Source organism: Hippocampus zosterae, chromosome 8 (assembly GCF_025434085.1).
Source record: "Hippocampus zosterae strain Florida chromosome 8, ASM2543408v3, whole genome shotgun sequence".
Lineage (NCBI taxonomy): Eukaryota > Metazoa > Chordata > Actinopteri > Syngnathiformes > Syngnathidae > Hippocampus > Hippocampus zosterae.
In genome coordinates this window covers 25,710,190-25,724,186 of record NC_067458.1, presented here as the reverse complement: position 1 = coordinate 25,724,186, position 13,997 = coordinate 25,710,190, and the positions used below count along the sequence as shown (strand labels likewise).

General features: G+C 46.5%; 2 protein-coding genes across 2 annotated transcripts; both read right to left on the bottom strand.

Moving 5' to 3' along the window:
• Window positions 1-53: 53 nt before the first annotated feature.
• On the bottom strand, window positions 54-844 carry LOC127605835 (mitochondrial import inner membrane translocase subunit TIM14-like). The gene is made up of 4 exons (XM_052073648.1): window positions 771-844; window positions 446-525; window positions 278-348; window positions 54-202 (listed from the first exon to the last, which is right to left on the bottom strand). Exons 1-4 carry the CDS (start codon window positions 831-833, stop codon window positions 132-134), a joined length of 285 nt encoding a protein of 94 aa, XP_051929608.1. The 5' UTR covers window positions 834-844; the 3' UTR covers window positions 54-131.
• Window positions 845-1,998: 1,154 nt separating this feature from the next.
• Window positions 1,999-4,070, bottom strand: LOC127605790 (heat shock 70 kDa protein 1-like). Its single transcript, XM_052073575.1, has one exon. It carries the CDS (start codon window positions 4,053-4,055, stop codon window positions 2,136-2,138), a length of 1,920 nt encoding a protein of 639 aa, XP_051929535.1. The 5' UTR covers window positions 4,056-4,070; the 3' UTR covers window positions 1,999-2,135.
• Window positions 4,071-13,997: the final 9,927 nt, after the last annotated feature.

The window sequence follows — 13,997 nt, the reverse complement described above, 5'->3', positions numbered from 1 at the left end:
TTTTGAATCTTGTGCTATACGCAGCGTAAAAAAACCACAAAAGGCAAAAGGGCTCTATATACAATGGGATTCATTTGAAAAATCAAACGCAACAATGTGATTTCACTTTGGAGCCGCTTCGTTGAGGCTCGTCACTTCTTTGTTTGGCCTTCAATTAGATCTTTGGCCTCGTTAATCTTGGCCGCTAGGTAGGGAGAGCCACCTGCAAGAACACAAGAATATTTCGTCAAGCCCTTTGATGTCGGACTGCGAAACCCAAGTTAAGCTTGCCACCTACCTCGGTCTGGGTGATTTAGGATCATCAGTTTTCTGTGGGCTTCTCTGATCTTATTCCAACTGGCAGTGGGACTGAAAGACATGCGAGTTAGGGGATCTCGCCATGTTTAAAAAAAACAAAAAAAACCCATGCAAAACAAGACCAGATGTGAGCCAAGACTAAACATACCTGACTCCTAAAACCAATGCGGCTTCTCTCTTTGTCATTTTTGGTTCAAAACCACCTCGATAGTAACCCCCTCCAAAGGCCTTCAAGAAAGAGCATAAATTTAATTAGCTGGAGCCCAGTTACAACGCGATTTGGTCCTCAAATTGTAGTCATAAATGTCAACGAGTACTACAGCAGCAGCCTACAAATATGAATCAACCTTGCAGGTGGTCATTAAGTACACAGGATGCCGAGGACGGGTTTAAGTAAGGACAATCGCTTCCATCTGCATCTTGCACACTTTAGGGAAAGGGAAGTAGCAAAACCAGATACGTGAGAGCCTCACATTCTTCGGGAAGCTCTGTAAGGCCTGTTTGACTTGAGGCTCCATCTGCTTCATGGCCTGCATGACATAGCGACCTGGGCGATGAAGCGGAGAACACCAGGCAAGGGTCAAACGATGACACTTGACAAGAGTTCACTTCAGGTACTTGCCTGCAAATCCGGCTGCAGCCAAAGCAAGCCCCGCTGCCACCAAGGAACTGGCCTGAGGACATCAGCAGCAGGTAAAAATCACGACAAGTGGTGAGATGTCAATGCGTGTAAACAGACTCCCAAGACGTAATTACAGCACACGCACCAAAAAAAAGTAATAATTTAACCCAAACAAGTCGTTCGCGTTGGACAGCTTCGGGAAAGCAAACGTGACTAAAGCTAATAGTTAGCCTAGCCGTCTCATCGAGACATTTCGTGACGTCACATGTCGTTTCCCCCCCCCGTCCTGCTGAGGAATATAAACGTATACTTGCCATGTATCCGTGTTGTGTTTCGTTACAAATCGATCGGGGGAAAAACTTTTGACCTCATGTTTTCTGACGTTCGTGTGTTTATGCCGTCAATAGTAAGAAACTGTCGTAAAAAGCCGGCAAGCAATGCTTGTCGCCCAGATGATTATTTCCCACAATATAAAACGTTTGAATTTTAAAACAAACTGCGAACAATGTACAGTATCGATGAGGAACGTCCGATCAAATGTCCGGGTCATTTGATTTTCTGAAAATGTTGATTGAACTGACAGTGGACAACAGAAAAATCAAATTAGTCGTCTTTGGCTTGACAGTGATTGGCTTACAACGTTAAAACCTATTTTTCGAGGCAATCATTTCCGCTCACAAAATAAAATTATAGGGCAGCCCGGTAGTCTAGTGGTTAGCACGTCGACTTCACAATGCAGGGGTACCGGGTTCAATTCCAGCTCCGGCCTCCCTGTGTTGAGTTTGCTTGTTCTCCCCGGGCCTGCGTGGGTTTTTTCCGGGTACTCCGGTTTCCTCCCACATTCCAAAAACATGAATGGCAGGCTGATTGGACGCTCTAAATTGTCCCTAGGTGTGAGTGAGGCCGTGCATGGTTGTTCGTCTCTGTGTGCCCTACGACTGGCTGGTTACCAATTCGGGGTGTCCCCCGCCTACTGCCCGGAGACGGCTGGGATAGGCTCCAGCACCCCCGCGACCCTTGTTAGGATGAAGCGGTTCGGAAGATGAATGAAATAAAATTACCACATCACACTTACACGCTTAGGCTTAAATATAATTTATTGATAAAACACATTCTGTACATGACAAGAGTTGACAAGATGAAGAGTTTCAACATTGAAAATAGCTATATATATATTTTTAAAACTGTCTTGGAGTCCGAGAGGCGACGGAGGCGCTCAGTCCACCTCTTCCACGGTGGGCCCCTGGGCGCCAGCCCTGGCCTGCGCCCCGCAGCTTCCCGCAGGCCCCGCCCCCTGATACAGCTTGCCGATGATTGGCTGACACACTCGTTCCAGCTCCTTCCGCTTGTGCTGGAACTCGTCCGTGTCAGCCAGCTGGTTGTTGTCCAGCCAGCTGAGGGTCTGGTCACACTTGTCCGTCAGAGTCTTGCGATCCTCCTCGCTCAACTTGGCCGCCACCTTCTCATCCTGGACGCTGCTCTTCACGTGGAAGGCGTACGACTCCAAAGCGTTCTTGGCGGCGATCTTGTCGCGCTGCAGGTCGTCCTCGGCTTTGTACTTTTGGGCGTCGTCCACCATCTTGTCGATCTCCTCCTTGCTCAGACGGCCTTTGTCGTTGGTTATGGTGATTTTGTTCTCCTTGCCGGTGCTCTTGTCCACCGCCGACACGTTCAAGATGCCGTTGGCGTCCAGGTCGAAGGTGACCTCGATCTGCGGCACGCCTCGCGGAGCCGGCGGGATTCCGCTCAGCTCGAACTTTCCCAGGAGGTTGTTGTCCACGGTCATGGCCCTCTCGCCCTCAAAGACCCGGACGAGGACGCCGGGCTGGTTGTCGGCGTAGGTGCTGAAGATTTGCGTTTGCTTGGTGGGAATGGTGGTGTTGCGTTTGACGAGCGGCGTCATGACTCCTCCGGCGGTCTCGATGCCCAGCGACAGCGGCGCCACGTCGAGCAGCAGCAGGTCCTGGACGTTGGCCGAGGTGTCCCCCGTGAGGACGGCGGCCTGGACGGCCGCGCCGTAAGCCACCGCCTCGTCGGGGTTGATGCTCTTATTCAGCTCTTTGCCGTTGAAAAAGTCCCCCAGGAGCTTCTGGATTCTGGGGATCCGCGTGGAGCCGCCGACGAGAACCACGTCGTGGATCTGGCCCTTGTCCATCTTGGCGTCCCTCAGGGCCTTCTCCACCGGCTCCAGGGTGGCCCTGAACAGGTCGGAGCACAGCTCCTCGAAGCGAGCCCTGGTGATGGCGGTGTAGAAGTCCAGGCCCTCAAAGAGGGAGTCGATCTCCACGCTGGCCTGGGAGCTGGAGGACAGCGTCCGCTTGGCCCTCTCGCAGGCGGTGCGCAGCCTCCTCAAGGCCCTCTTGTTCTGGCCGATGTCCTTCTTGTGCTTCCTCTTGAACTCGGCCACAAAGTGCTCCACCATGCGGTTGTCAAAGTCCTCTCCGCCCAGATGCGTGTCCCCGGCGGTGGCTTTGACCTCGAAGATGCCGCCCTCGATGGTCAGGACGGACACGTCGAAGGTGCCGCCGCCCAGGTCGAAGATGAGGATGTTGCGCTCTCCCGACTGGCCTTTGTCCAGACCGTAAGCGATGGCCGCCGCCGTGGGCTCGTTGATGATCCTGAGGATGTTCAGTCCGGCGATGACGCCCGCGTCCTTGGTGGCCTGCCGCTGGGAGTCGTTAAAGTAGGCGGGCACCGTTACCACGGCGCTGGACACCCGTTGACCCAGGTAGGCTTCGGCCGTCTCCTTCATTTTCACCAGCACCATGGAGGAGATCTCCTCTGGGTAGAAGGCCTTCTCCTCCCCTTTGTGCTGCACTTGGATTTTGGCCTTGCCTCCGTCGGCCACCACCTTGAAGGGCCAGTGCTTGGTGTCCGCTTGCACCACCGGATCGTCGAACCTCCTTCCGATCAGTCTCTTGGCGTCAAACACCGTGTTGCTCGGGTTCAACGCCACCTGGTTCTTGGCGGCGTCGCCGATGAGCCTCTCCGTGTCGGTGAACGCCACGTAGCTGGGCGTGGTTCTGTTGCCCTGGTCGTTGGCGATGATCTCCACCTTGCCGTGCTGGAAAACGCCCACGCAGGAGTACGTGGTGCCCAGGTCGATGCCGATGGCGACGCCTTTCGCCGACGCCATTTCCTTTGCCTGACGGTCAAGATGTTTGTCTGCGAGGGCAACGACATTCAAGCAGCACATTAAACATCATGCCAATGTAAGCTTATGTTAAATTATCAAACAATACCATATGGAGCCAAAGAGCCTATGTCGAACCTCTGTGGCTACTTTATTATTTTACAGTGTAGAAATCACAAGATGTTAAACATTCTAACAACATGAGAAGCCATTCAATATAATGCAATAAAAATATATGACGGCGTGACTAAATAGGATGTAAAAAGTCTGAATTATAGAGAATGAAAGCACCAACTTACACTTCAAGTGCACTGTGAGCTTCTCGGTGAGCTTCTCGGTGAGCTTCTCGGTGAGCTTCTCGGTGAGCTTCTCGGTGAGCTTCTCGGTGAGCTTCTCGGTGAGCTTCTCGGTGAGCTTCTCGGTGAGCTTCTCGGTGAGCTTCTCGGTGAGCTTCTCGGTGAGCTTCTCGGTGAGCTTCTCGGTGAGCTTCTCGGTGAGCTTCTCGGTGAGCTTCTCGGTGAGGATCTCGTATTTTGTGTACGGTGGCTGTCCCTCCCGTTTTTATACTCGTCCAAACTCATTCTCGGCACTTCCAGACGTTTCCCTGTCAAAATCCGTCACTGATAAAGACCACTTCCTATTAGTTCTTTCTAACTAAAAGATTACGGAAATGACTTTCAGGCTGTGGTAAGGCAGATGAACGGAAGTATCCTTTATTTTGAAGGCCACGCGGATTGTAATGTTAAACATTGACTTACAATTTTCCAGAACGCTCTGAATCATCGAGACGCAGCGAGAAGAGTGTCGATAATTTTTGAGTGAATTACGTCATTCATTTCAACGATGTAGTTCTGAAAAAAATCGGTGTACGTTGAATGTTACTATTGACATCAACTAATGAAATTGTAAAACTATTTTGTGTGCATCAATCAAATAAACACTGCTAAAAGTAACATTATAATAATAAATATTACTAGGTAATTACGAGGTAACTATATAACAGAAATTTCTTTTTCTTTGAACATGTGTTTGGGTCAGACAGCATTCCGTTCTGCCATAATAATGGAAGATGGAGCGATTTTGGCACTTTTCACTACTGTCAATGCCATACGGCGAGTTTACATTCTGGACATTTCCAGACGTTTCTGTCAGATACGTCACAACCAAGTGCAAATTCCTGTCGGTACCTTCAAAACAAAGACAGATGAGTGGACTTCGAATGGAGGATGCACTTATTGTGAAGGCAAGTACGGTCACATTACTAAACATTGACGTCAACTTCTTCCAGAACACTCTGGAATCGTGAAGGGAAAGCGAGACGAACGCAGACAAATCTGGATAAAGATCATTTTGGATGTGGTTGACGTCATTCATTTATGATATGATTATTGAATGTTTGTTAAAACGCGCTGGCATACATTTCATGTCATATTACATCAACCAACAAAACAGTTACTGGCTGCAGTGACTTTATGTGTACTTTGTATCAAGACAATAACCGCTTCAATAAACATCAGGTTCATAATGACGATATCGATCCAGCGGGAAACATTAATTGGCTGTGCTCGGAATCATTCACGTATTCCCTTCTGCCGATTCAATGGGTCTGCCTTTCTGCTGGCCGTCGGTCTCTTGTCAAAGACGTACTCTGTCGTGCAGGTGTTTATTGTCTGTTAAATCACGTTTTGTCATCCGAATTGGAAGTACGGTGCGACGTTGCTGTCTTACTGAGTGCGGGAGCTCGTCAAATGGGAACGGTAGCTCCAGGAAGTGGTGAATTTAAAAAAAATGTAAACGATTCCGATAAAAAGACGCAACCACTAGCAGCAATTCTTTATTAAGTGTTCTAATCAACCACAAAGTAAGCGTCGGTCGGGCAAGCTAATCAGTCCCGAACAACCACTGCGACACCTAGTGGCCAATCGTTTACCTCCTGCTGGTTGCGTCCCGTAAAGTCATGCTAATCCGCTTTTTTTCTGTCCCCGAGACACTGAACAAAGAGAGCAACATAGTCTTTATACATCCGCTTAAAATTGGTCAAACGGACACAGACAAGATCCATCGACACGGGGCAATGCACTTCTCCTATTTTAAGGAAATTCGTTTTGCTCACTACACGAGAGATTAATCAAGAATCACAGACTGATAATAAATGAAGCTAATCATTTTAGAAATTCGAAAAAAAAAGATTTTAAAATGTTGAAAAGACCTTCCTTTAGGGTATGCGAAAATAAGCACATTTCTAACCTGAATTAAAAACTAAAACATTCAAATTCAGGCATGGCTTCACTTCAATCGGCAGTTTTCTGACATTTGCATCCAACATAATAGCTAAATGTAACTTCACCGTGTTTTCTTTCAATTCCAATTCTAGTCGATGTCAAAATACACATTAAATGGTACTTTGATTAGAAAACGGTGGGTTTTGTTTCAATTGTCACGAGCACATTTTTTTTTTAAATCAAGTATTATCAAACATGTTCATGCCATTGGTATTTACTCATTGATTTGCCTCCATTTTCTGACTCAAAAATGCTGATCCCAATGCCAAAAGCACACATGTACACACATTTCGAGTCTCATTTGATCATATTCCCCACTTTGAAGAGCCAAGTGGCTTTGACACAAGTGTGTTCTTGTGTAGCGTGTGTGCGCGTGCGTGTCATCCTGCGATGAAAATATTCCACTTGGTCTGAAGACATTACTCCAGACCCACACCGTCTGCCTGATAGTCGGTCCTCACGTTCAGATTTAAACCAGTTTACAAATTCCATTATGCTAAGCCCGAACACTGGTTGAGAAATGATGAACGATTATGTGAAACACATAATCTCCCCCGGCTGCACCATCATTGCAATATGACAGCCAAATTTCATTCATCCTATCCAATTTCTTCCTTATTGAGGAGAGAAAATTACTGGTCCCTGTAATCAGATATGCGGCAAGGCTATGTGAAGTTAAGCTCACTCCCATTAGGCTTGCTGCATTTGCTCCAGTTAGAGTCACGCGGTTCCCGCCTGTCTGAAACGCCGCCGCACTTCTCACATGCCGATTCCAGGACTCATATTTGGCCCTGATGTTCGGTGGTCTCGACAGCCTCCATTCGCCACGTTTGAAACGGGAGAATTGACAAATATCCCGCGTTACTTTTCTCGGCGGAGTAATCTGACTCAGTTCGTGACCGTGTGTGGCAATGATGAAATCAACCCTAACAATCAGTTAGTGACCGTTGCCACTAAAATGACTTCTACAGTAATTTCCGGCGTCAAGTACAATCATCCGGAACGAGAGGATGAGTGACATCATGTATGCACCATGTCACCTTTAGGCCACAGGACAATTAATAATGGAGGAGGGCGAGGGGGTGGAATGGGGGGGTTGCATTTTTTGAGTGGGAAATAGCCACTATTTGGAGTTTGTCAGCTGAAGGAAATATTGAGGTACATTGCACACTGTTGTTGACAAAGTGTTATCTAGCTTCAAAAACACACACAAAAAAAAAGAAAGACCAACAAGGCCTCCAAAATGAAATGATTTTATTTTTATGAACCGAATATTTGTTAACAATCTACAGCAGGGGTGTCCAAACTTTTTGCCAAGGGGGCCAGATTTTATGTGGTAAAATGTCGGGAGGCCGACCATGGCTGACATTCTTTACATTGAACAACAATATTGTTCAACAAATTTTAGTAAGCCAGTCTGTTTCACATTTCCATTTTTATTTTAATTTCAACAATCTTAAGAATTTCTTTTGGTTCATTTGAAACAGGAATTTGAAATATGACATATCAGTCAATATAAACACGGAGTGATGTCTTGTTAACTCGTGAGTGATGCCCTCTAGTGTCTAAATGCTATTACTCATTTAGTGAATGCTATTACTCATTTAGCCACTAGAGGGAAGCAGTACTCTATGAAACATCACTCACCAGTCTACGAGACCTCAGTCAATGCAACACGTGTTCCATTGCGCCCAACCTGCGGGCCAGATGGCACTGATTTCATGACAGGGGCCAAGGGCCGAATGAAATTCGACCGCGGGCCGGATTTGGCCCCCGGGCCGGACTTTGGACATGCCTGATCTACAGGATAAATGTTACTTTGTTCCTCTCTGAAGGTACGTGTGGGCAAGACCGCTTCGAAACAATCTTGCCACTTCCTTTGCTCGTTCAAAATGTTCTCTTTTCAAGACAACATGCGTTGTTTTTTTTTGTGAATTTGCTCAAATTAGGTAAAAAAAAAAGACTATTTGGCATTTTTGGCTGCGATGGGCTGGCACCTCCGTCGGACGTGTGCTGCATGAATCCAAATGTGATGAAATGACCCCATTCGAATGGAATAATGAGCAAACATCATCCGGCATCCATTATTCACGTCGTCCCTTCTTTGCGGCGTCAAATCACCAGCGCGGCGCGCAAATCGACATCATGTCATTTGCTGCTAATTCAAGCCACAGATCAGAAGCGCATTGAGCCGACGACTCGGTTTGTTCTCCTCCCGCAACGTGCTGAATTCCACTCTCCAATTGGGAATGCATTCGAGATGTAATTGAAAATTAGTGTTACCCCCCCCCCTCCCCCAACCCCCTAAATAAATGGGGTAATTGATCAAGGCCTTATTGTTCCCGCATGACACCTCCAGGGCTTGTTTGTAACAAGGTGGCGTCAGCACCAAGAGGCTTTTTTTCCCGAAGCGCTCCGGCTTGCTTTGTGACTAATTGTGGCCGGCCGTCTTTTGCGATGAATTGCGCGATTGGGCTAAAAGAGCTTTCGGGCTCAATGCAGCCAAGCTGCCAGCGATGCTCTCACCATTATCAAAGAAACTCTTGATCTTTTCAAAAGCAGGAAATGGATTTTTTTTTCCCCCTCTCTCCCAAACCCTTGTTCAATCAAACACAGTTTTTTTTTTTTTTGGCAGGAGGGGAGGAGGGGGGTTGAGTAATTTGCAATGCGTCCATTAGTTCTTCATTAAAGCAAGATTAAATTGCACCTCAAATCACATCAGCCTTTGCTGGAGTAAAGGGTGACAGTTTGAGGGCCCAAACTAATTACTCGTGCCCATGAATGAGAGAAGTGAAAACAGGGGCTGTTTTAACATGAGATAGTGTGGCCTGTCATTATTTTCCCGACTAATTCCACTCTGCCCGCTCTCGTAATGAGAGCAGAACGTCCCTCACATCTCTCTCACCTGCTTTCTCTCCATCTGCACCAGCTCCAAGCGTATAATTTCGATCGCACTCGCAGTATCTATTCATTAGGCTTTTTTTTTTTTTTTTTTTTTTAAACGAGACCTGCTACAAGTGCCAAATCTGTAATGCTGAAAATTAGCATTTTGAGAGGAAAACGCAGAGACAAAAGTTGCTTTGAGGGAGGACAACAAAGAAGTTTTTGTCATCTCTATCGCGGATAGTACGTTCACGGTCCCGCCATCTTGCCAATTTTTCGGGCGGCTTTTTGGGCAATATATTCTTGACCACTAGAGGGCGACACAATTTCCTCTAAAATGGCGTAAATCCGAAAAAAAAGAAGAACCAAGAACAAAAACATGCGTTTTTGGGTAATCCTGCTTTAAAACAATACAGATAGTATATTCATTTTATAATGTACATCTTTGGGAATAATTTTCGATGTACAGTGTGCGATGATAAGTTTGTTTGGAGTAAAAAAAAAAAAGTGATTGTTTACAGCAGTGTAAGCGCATCAAATTTACCGTTGCAGTGTGCTGTCCAATATTTTTGTGTTGTCCACCGCTCTTGCCCTCTCTCATTATAGGTTTGAATGTGTTTGGGTTAGTTGTATGTTAAAAAGTTTTTTTTTAAGTGCCATAAATGCTATCAAAACATGCCGAAGGAGTACTTCTATTTTACAGATTTTGGGAGAGTCTAAAAAAAGCTGAAAGTTGAAAATATCGGGGCCATTGTTCAAATATTTTGTTTGCAGCGGGCATGAGTAGAGATGTGCACAAATTTGGTGGCCAATGATCACGGTTTTCGGACAATAAGCTTTTTTTGCATTGTTTTCGACCGTCCACAGATTTTGCTTATTGGAGCGGTGGTCTAAAACGTTATCTTTGCCACGTGGGGGTATTATTCATTCATTCATTCATTCATCTTCCGAGCCGCTTGATCCTCAGTAGGGTCGCGGGGGGTGCTGGAGCCTATCCCAGCCGTCTTCGGGCAGCAGGCGGGGGACACCCTGAATCGGTTGCCAGCCAATCACAGGGCACACAGAGACGAACAGCCATTCGCACTCACGCTGACAACTAGGGACAATTTAGAGTGTTCAATCAGCCTGCCACGCATGTTTTTGGAATGTGGGAGGAAACCGGAGCACCCAGAGAAAACCCACGCAGGCCCGGGGAGAACATGCAAACTCCACACAGGGAGGCCAGAGCTGAAATCGAACCCAGTACCTCTGCACTGTGAAGCCCACGCGCTAACCACGTATTACTGTCTCATTTTATATACAGTATATATTGCTCTTATGATTGCTACGCTCCTAGCTAGAAGATAACAAGCATCCTTTGTTTTGAAAATGCACCCAGGTGCAAATATATGAACTTCAGGGAGCTGTCCACTGATGTCGCCGTCTTCTCGGACGGACACCTCTGCGGTGTGGCGTTTTGGTTTGGAGGCTGGTAAGATTAGTTTTGCAGCTGAGAGCAGCCAAGTCCCCCAAACAGGATTTAGCATGTTGTCTCACAGTAGCAGGCCCTGCCCGGGATCACATGGTGCTGATGAGCGCCGGAGCATAATAACACGCTTACGGCAGATCCACTGCGATTTACAGAGAGAGGAGAAGTGCCGAGTACACCATCTTAACGTGTGTGTGCATTTGTTAACAGCGCGCAAAGTTGAGATGTTGGAATCTTTCAATGAGTCAACAATGTTGTCAGGCTTTTAACTCGGCGCTCGTGGTAAATCTCCTAATACACATTACAAGCTTTTCAGAGCCGTCAGCTGATTAGCTTCCCTCAAGGCGATTTTTGCCTTCCGTAAAATGTTTTTTTTTTTCCTCTTCAAAATACAGCGCAATTTTCCTGGCGAGGTACAAACTTCCTATCCTTGCAAAAAAAAATATACATGCACTAGCACTAATTTTTTTTTTTTTTTTTTTAAGCAGAGGAATTGCCCGACCGGTTTCTGCTGAAGTGAGATTTGGCTGCAGAGAGCGCCCGCACTGGTTCCAGAAACTCAAGCCTCATACCATTCCAGGCTGGGCTTATCCTAAGCTTGTTAGTATGTGTGATGCCGGGACTGATAGGGACCTTCACATTACCATACCGCTGCTGAATTAACTCTCATCTTCGACTGCAAAGGGAGGAAAAAACTGGCCCGCAAGTTTTGCAGTGTGCAGGATATTATGATGACATGCTATAATAAATGTTTATAATCTACTTAGTGGAGGACCAGGGTTCAAATATGTTTCTATATTCGGCTTAGTAATGCTCCTAAAGATTTTCTGTTCCACCTTCAGGACGGGTAAAAGTAATATGCACACAGCAGTTGGAAAATACAAGAGCTTGCATCAATTTGCCCAACAACATGAGTTAAATGCAGACTCTGAGAGAAAATTCATTTTTTTTTCAAATCATACAATCATTATAGTTTTGTTTTTAAATTCTATTCAGGCCACAATGCCAACACATGTAGCTACATGTATTTCCTACCACTGTGTCGATCGATAGTCATTCCTTTTTTTTTTTTTGGCAGTAGCTTTCACTTCTGTGATCAATGTTTTATCTAATTTATTCGATCACTAAAATAAAGAACATCCACTTTTATCCAGTACGGTAAGAAATATCCCAAAACAAGCAAATGTCTACCTAAAAAAAATCCCATGCACAAAACTCACCCTTTTTTCACCTTGTACTGTATCAATATTTATTAGTGTTCGGTCTGCACCGAGGCACCTCATCGACAATAATTCATGACACGTGTCACGCCGCCAATGCTGTAAGAAGGCCAACTTCAAAATCAACCTTAGGCAACCAAATTATTTGGTTACCAAATAAAATGCGGACATACGAGGCCAAGCGAAACGAAAGTGCAGTCCAAAATCCAACTTAATGACGCTGGCACTGTATTCTACCTTCCGGCGCCTATTAGCAACAGCGGCGGCCATCGCGTCGGGTTACTTTTCAGCGGTAGTTTATCAGACAAAAATGAGTTCACACGTTGACGCGGACAACTTGCCACAGTTGCTGTTCTGACTGAGGACTTTTTGAACAAATCCGACTTACTGAAATGTGTTGTTTGAGCCGGCCAAATCGCGTTTGGTGGTTGTGACGTCACGTCGCCAAAAAGCGGTGCGTTTGAGAACTCGGACATTGCGGCACTTATCTCGGCATGCTCATGACGACCACACAACAGTAACACTCGACAATAAAAAGCAATCATATCTTACCTGTCAATTCAAATAACATGTTAGTTTAACACTGTTTAATCCAAATATTTTCCCCCCCTGTCTCCACGCACTCTCCTGGCGCTCTCTTCAAAAAAAAGTGGAAAACGGGGCACATTTCAACCATTATGTTTTATCGCGAGACCGTGTTACGGGAACATGAAAAAAGACATGGCCCGGATGTTAATAATGGATGCTAGCAAATCAGTGTACCATGTTATACACGGCTACAGAGGAAAAAGTACGTTTTAAGGTTGATTTAACGGATGAAACACTGGGGTTTTTTTTACCATATGCGCCTTCATTCCTTGTATATAGTTTTATAGCAAAAACACAAACAAATGAAAGAATGTGGCCCGATTATAGCAGTAGCTTGTTTTATTGTGATGAATTGTAATTTGGTGTCAGGGAGTACAGCAAAGGGGTGAATGGGATTTGTCAATCTGTCTTTATTTTTTTTTTTTGCCATTCCCCAACATTTATTGCGCGAGCTCAGACTCCCCCCCCCCCCCCCTCTCTCTTTCTGTGTTGACACATATACATATCACACAGCGGGATTAGCATGACACTCACTGTAACAAACCTCTCTTTTGAGGATTGGGGGGGTGGGGGGGGGGCAGCCTATTCTATAGTGGAGGTGCCCAGCCAGAAAATAGCATACTTAGACAACAATGGCGTGGTAAGTACCTTAGCAAGGATCAGCGCTGGCAGAGTGAAACACATTACAAAACAATGGCTGACTGCCTGCCCGCTTGGCTGCCTGTCAACGACGGGAGCTGCCATGAGCCGCCGCGCTGATGTTTGGCGAGGGTGAGACACAACATCATCTCACTTTCAACGTCAACGCTGGCGCAAAAGACCGGTCACAGTGCGTCTAATCCCGCCTGGAGACAACCATCCTCCTTTGAAAAGTGTGACGCGTGATGTTGTACCATAACGGGGGACGTGCGCCTCCATGCAAAAATGGGAAGGAGAAGTGATAAGAATGGACTTACATTGAGAAGTGTCGTTCCGTTTGACTCAAGCCTGTGATGTGCTTTTCAGTTGACGCTTCGCTGAGGTTCATGTGACGGTTTTGACGTTGGGACGTTTCTCAAATCAGAATTGAATTTGTCAAATCTACACGGGGGCCGGCCCGGTAAGTCCAGTGGTTAGCACGTGGGCTTCACAGTGCAGAGGTACCGGGTTCGATTCCAGCTCCGGCCTCCCTGTGTGGAGTTTGCATGTTCTCCCCGGACCTGCGTGGCTTTTCTCCGGGTGCTCCGGTTTCCTCCCACATTCCAAAAACATGCGTGGCAGGCTGATTGAACACTCTAAATTGTCCCTAGGTGTGAGTGTGAGTGTGGATGGCTGTTCGTCTCTGTGTGCCCTGTGATTGGCTGGCAACCAATTCAGGGTGTCCCCCGCCTACTGCCCGAAGACAGCTGGGATAGGCCCCAGCACCCCCCGCGACCCTAGTGAGGATCAAGCGGCTCGGAAGATGAATGAATGAATGACTTTGGAGCCAGCCAATCCTCCATCGAGAGTCTCCAGTTGGTCCATA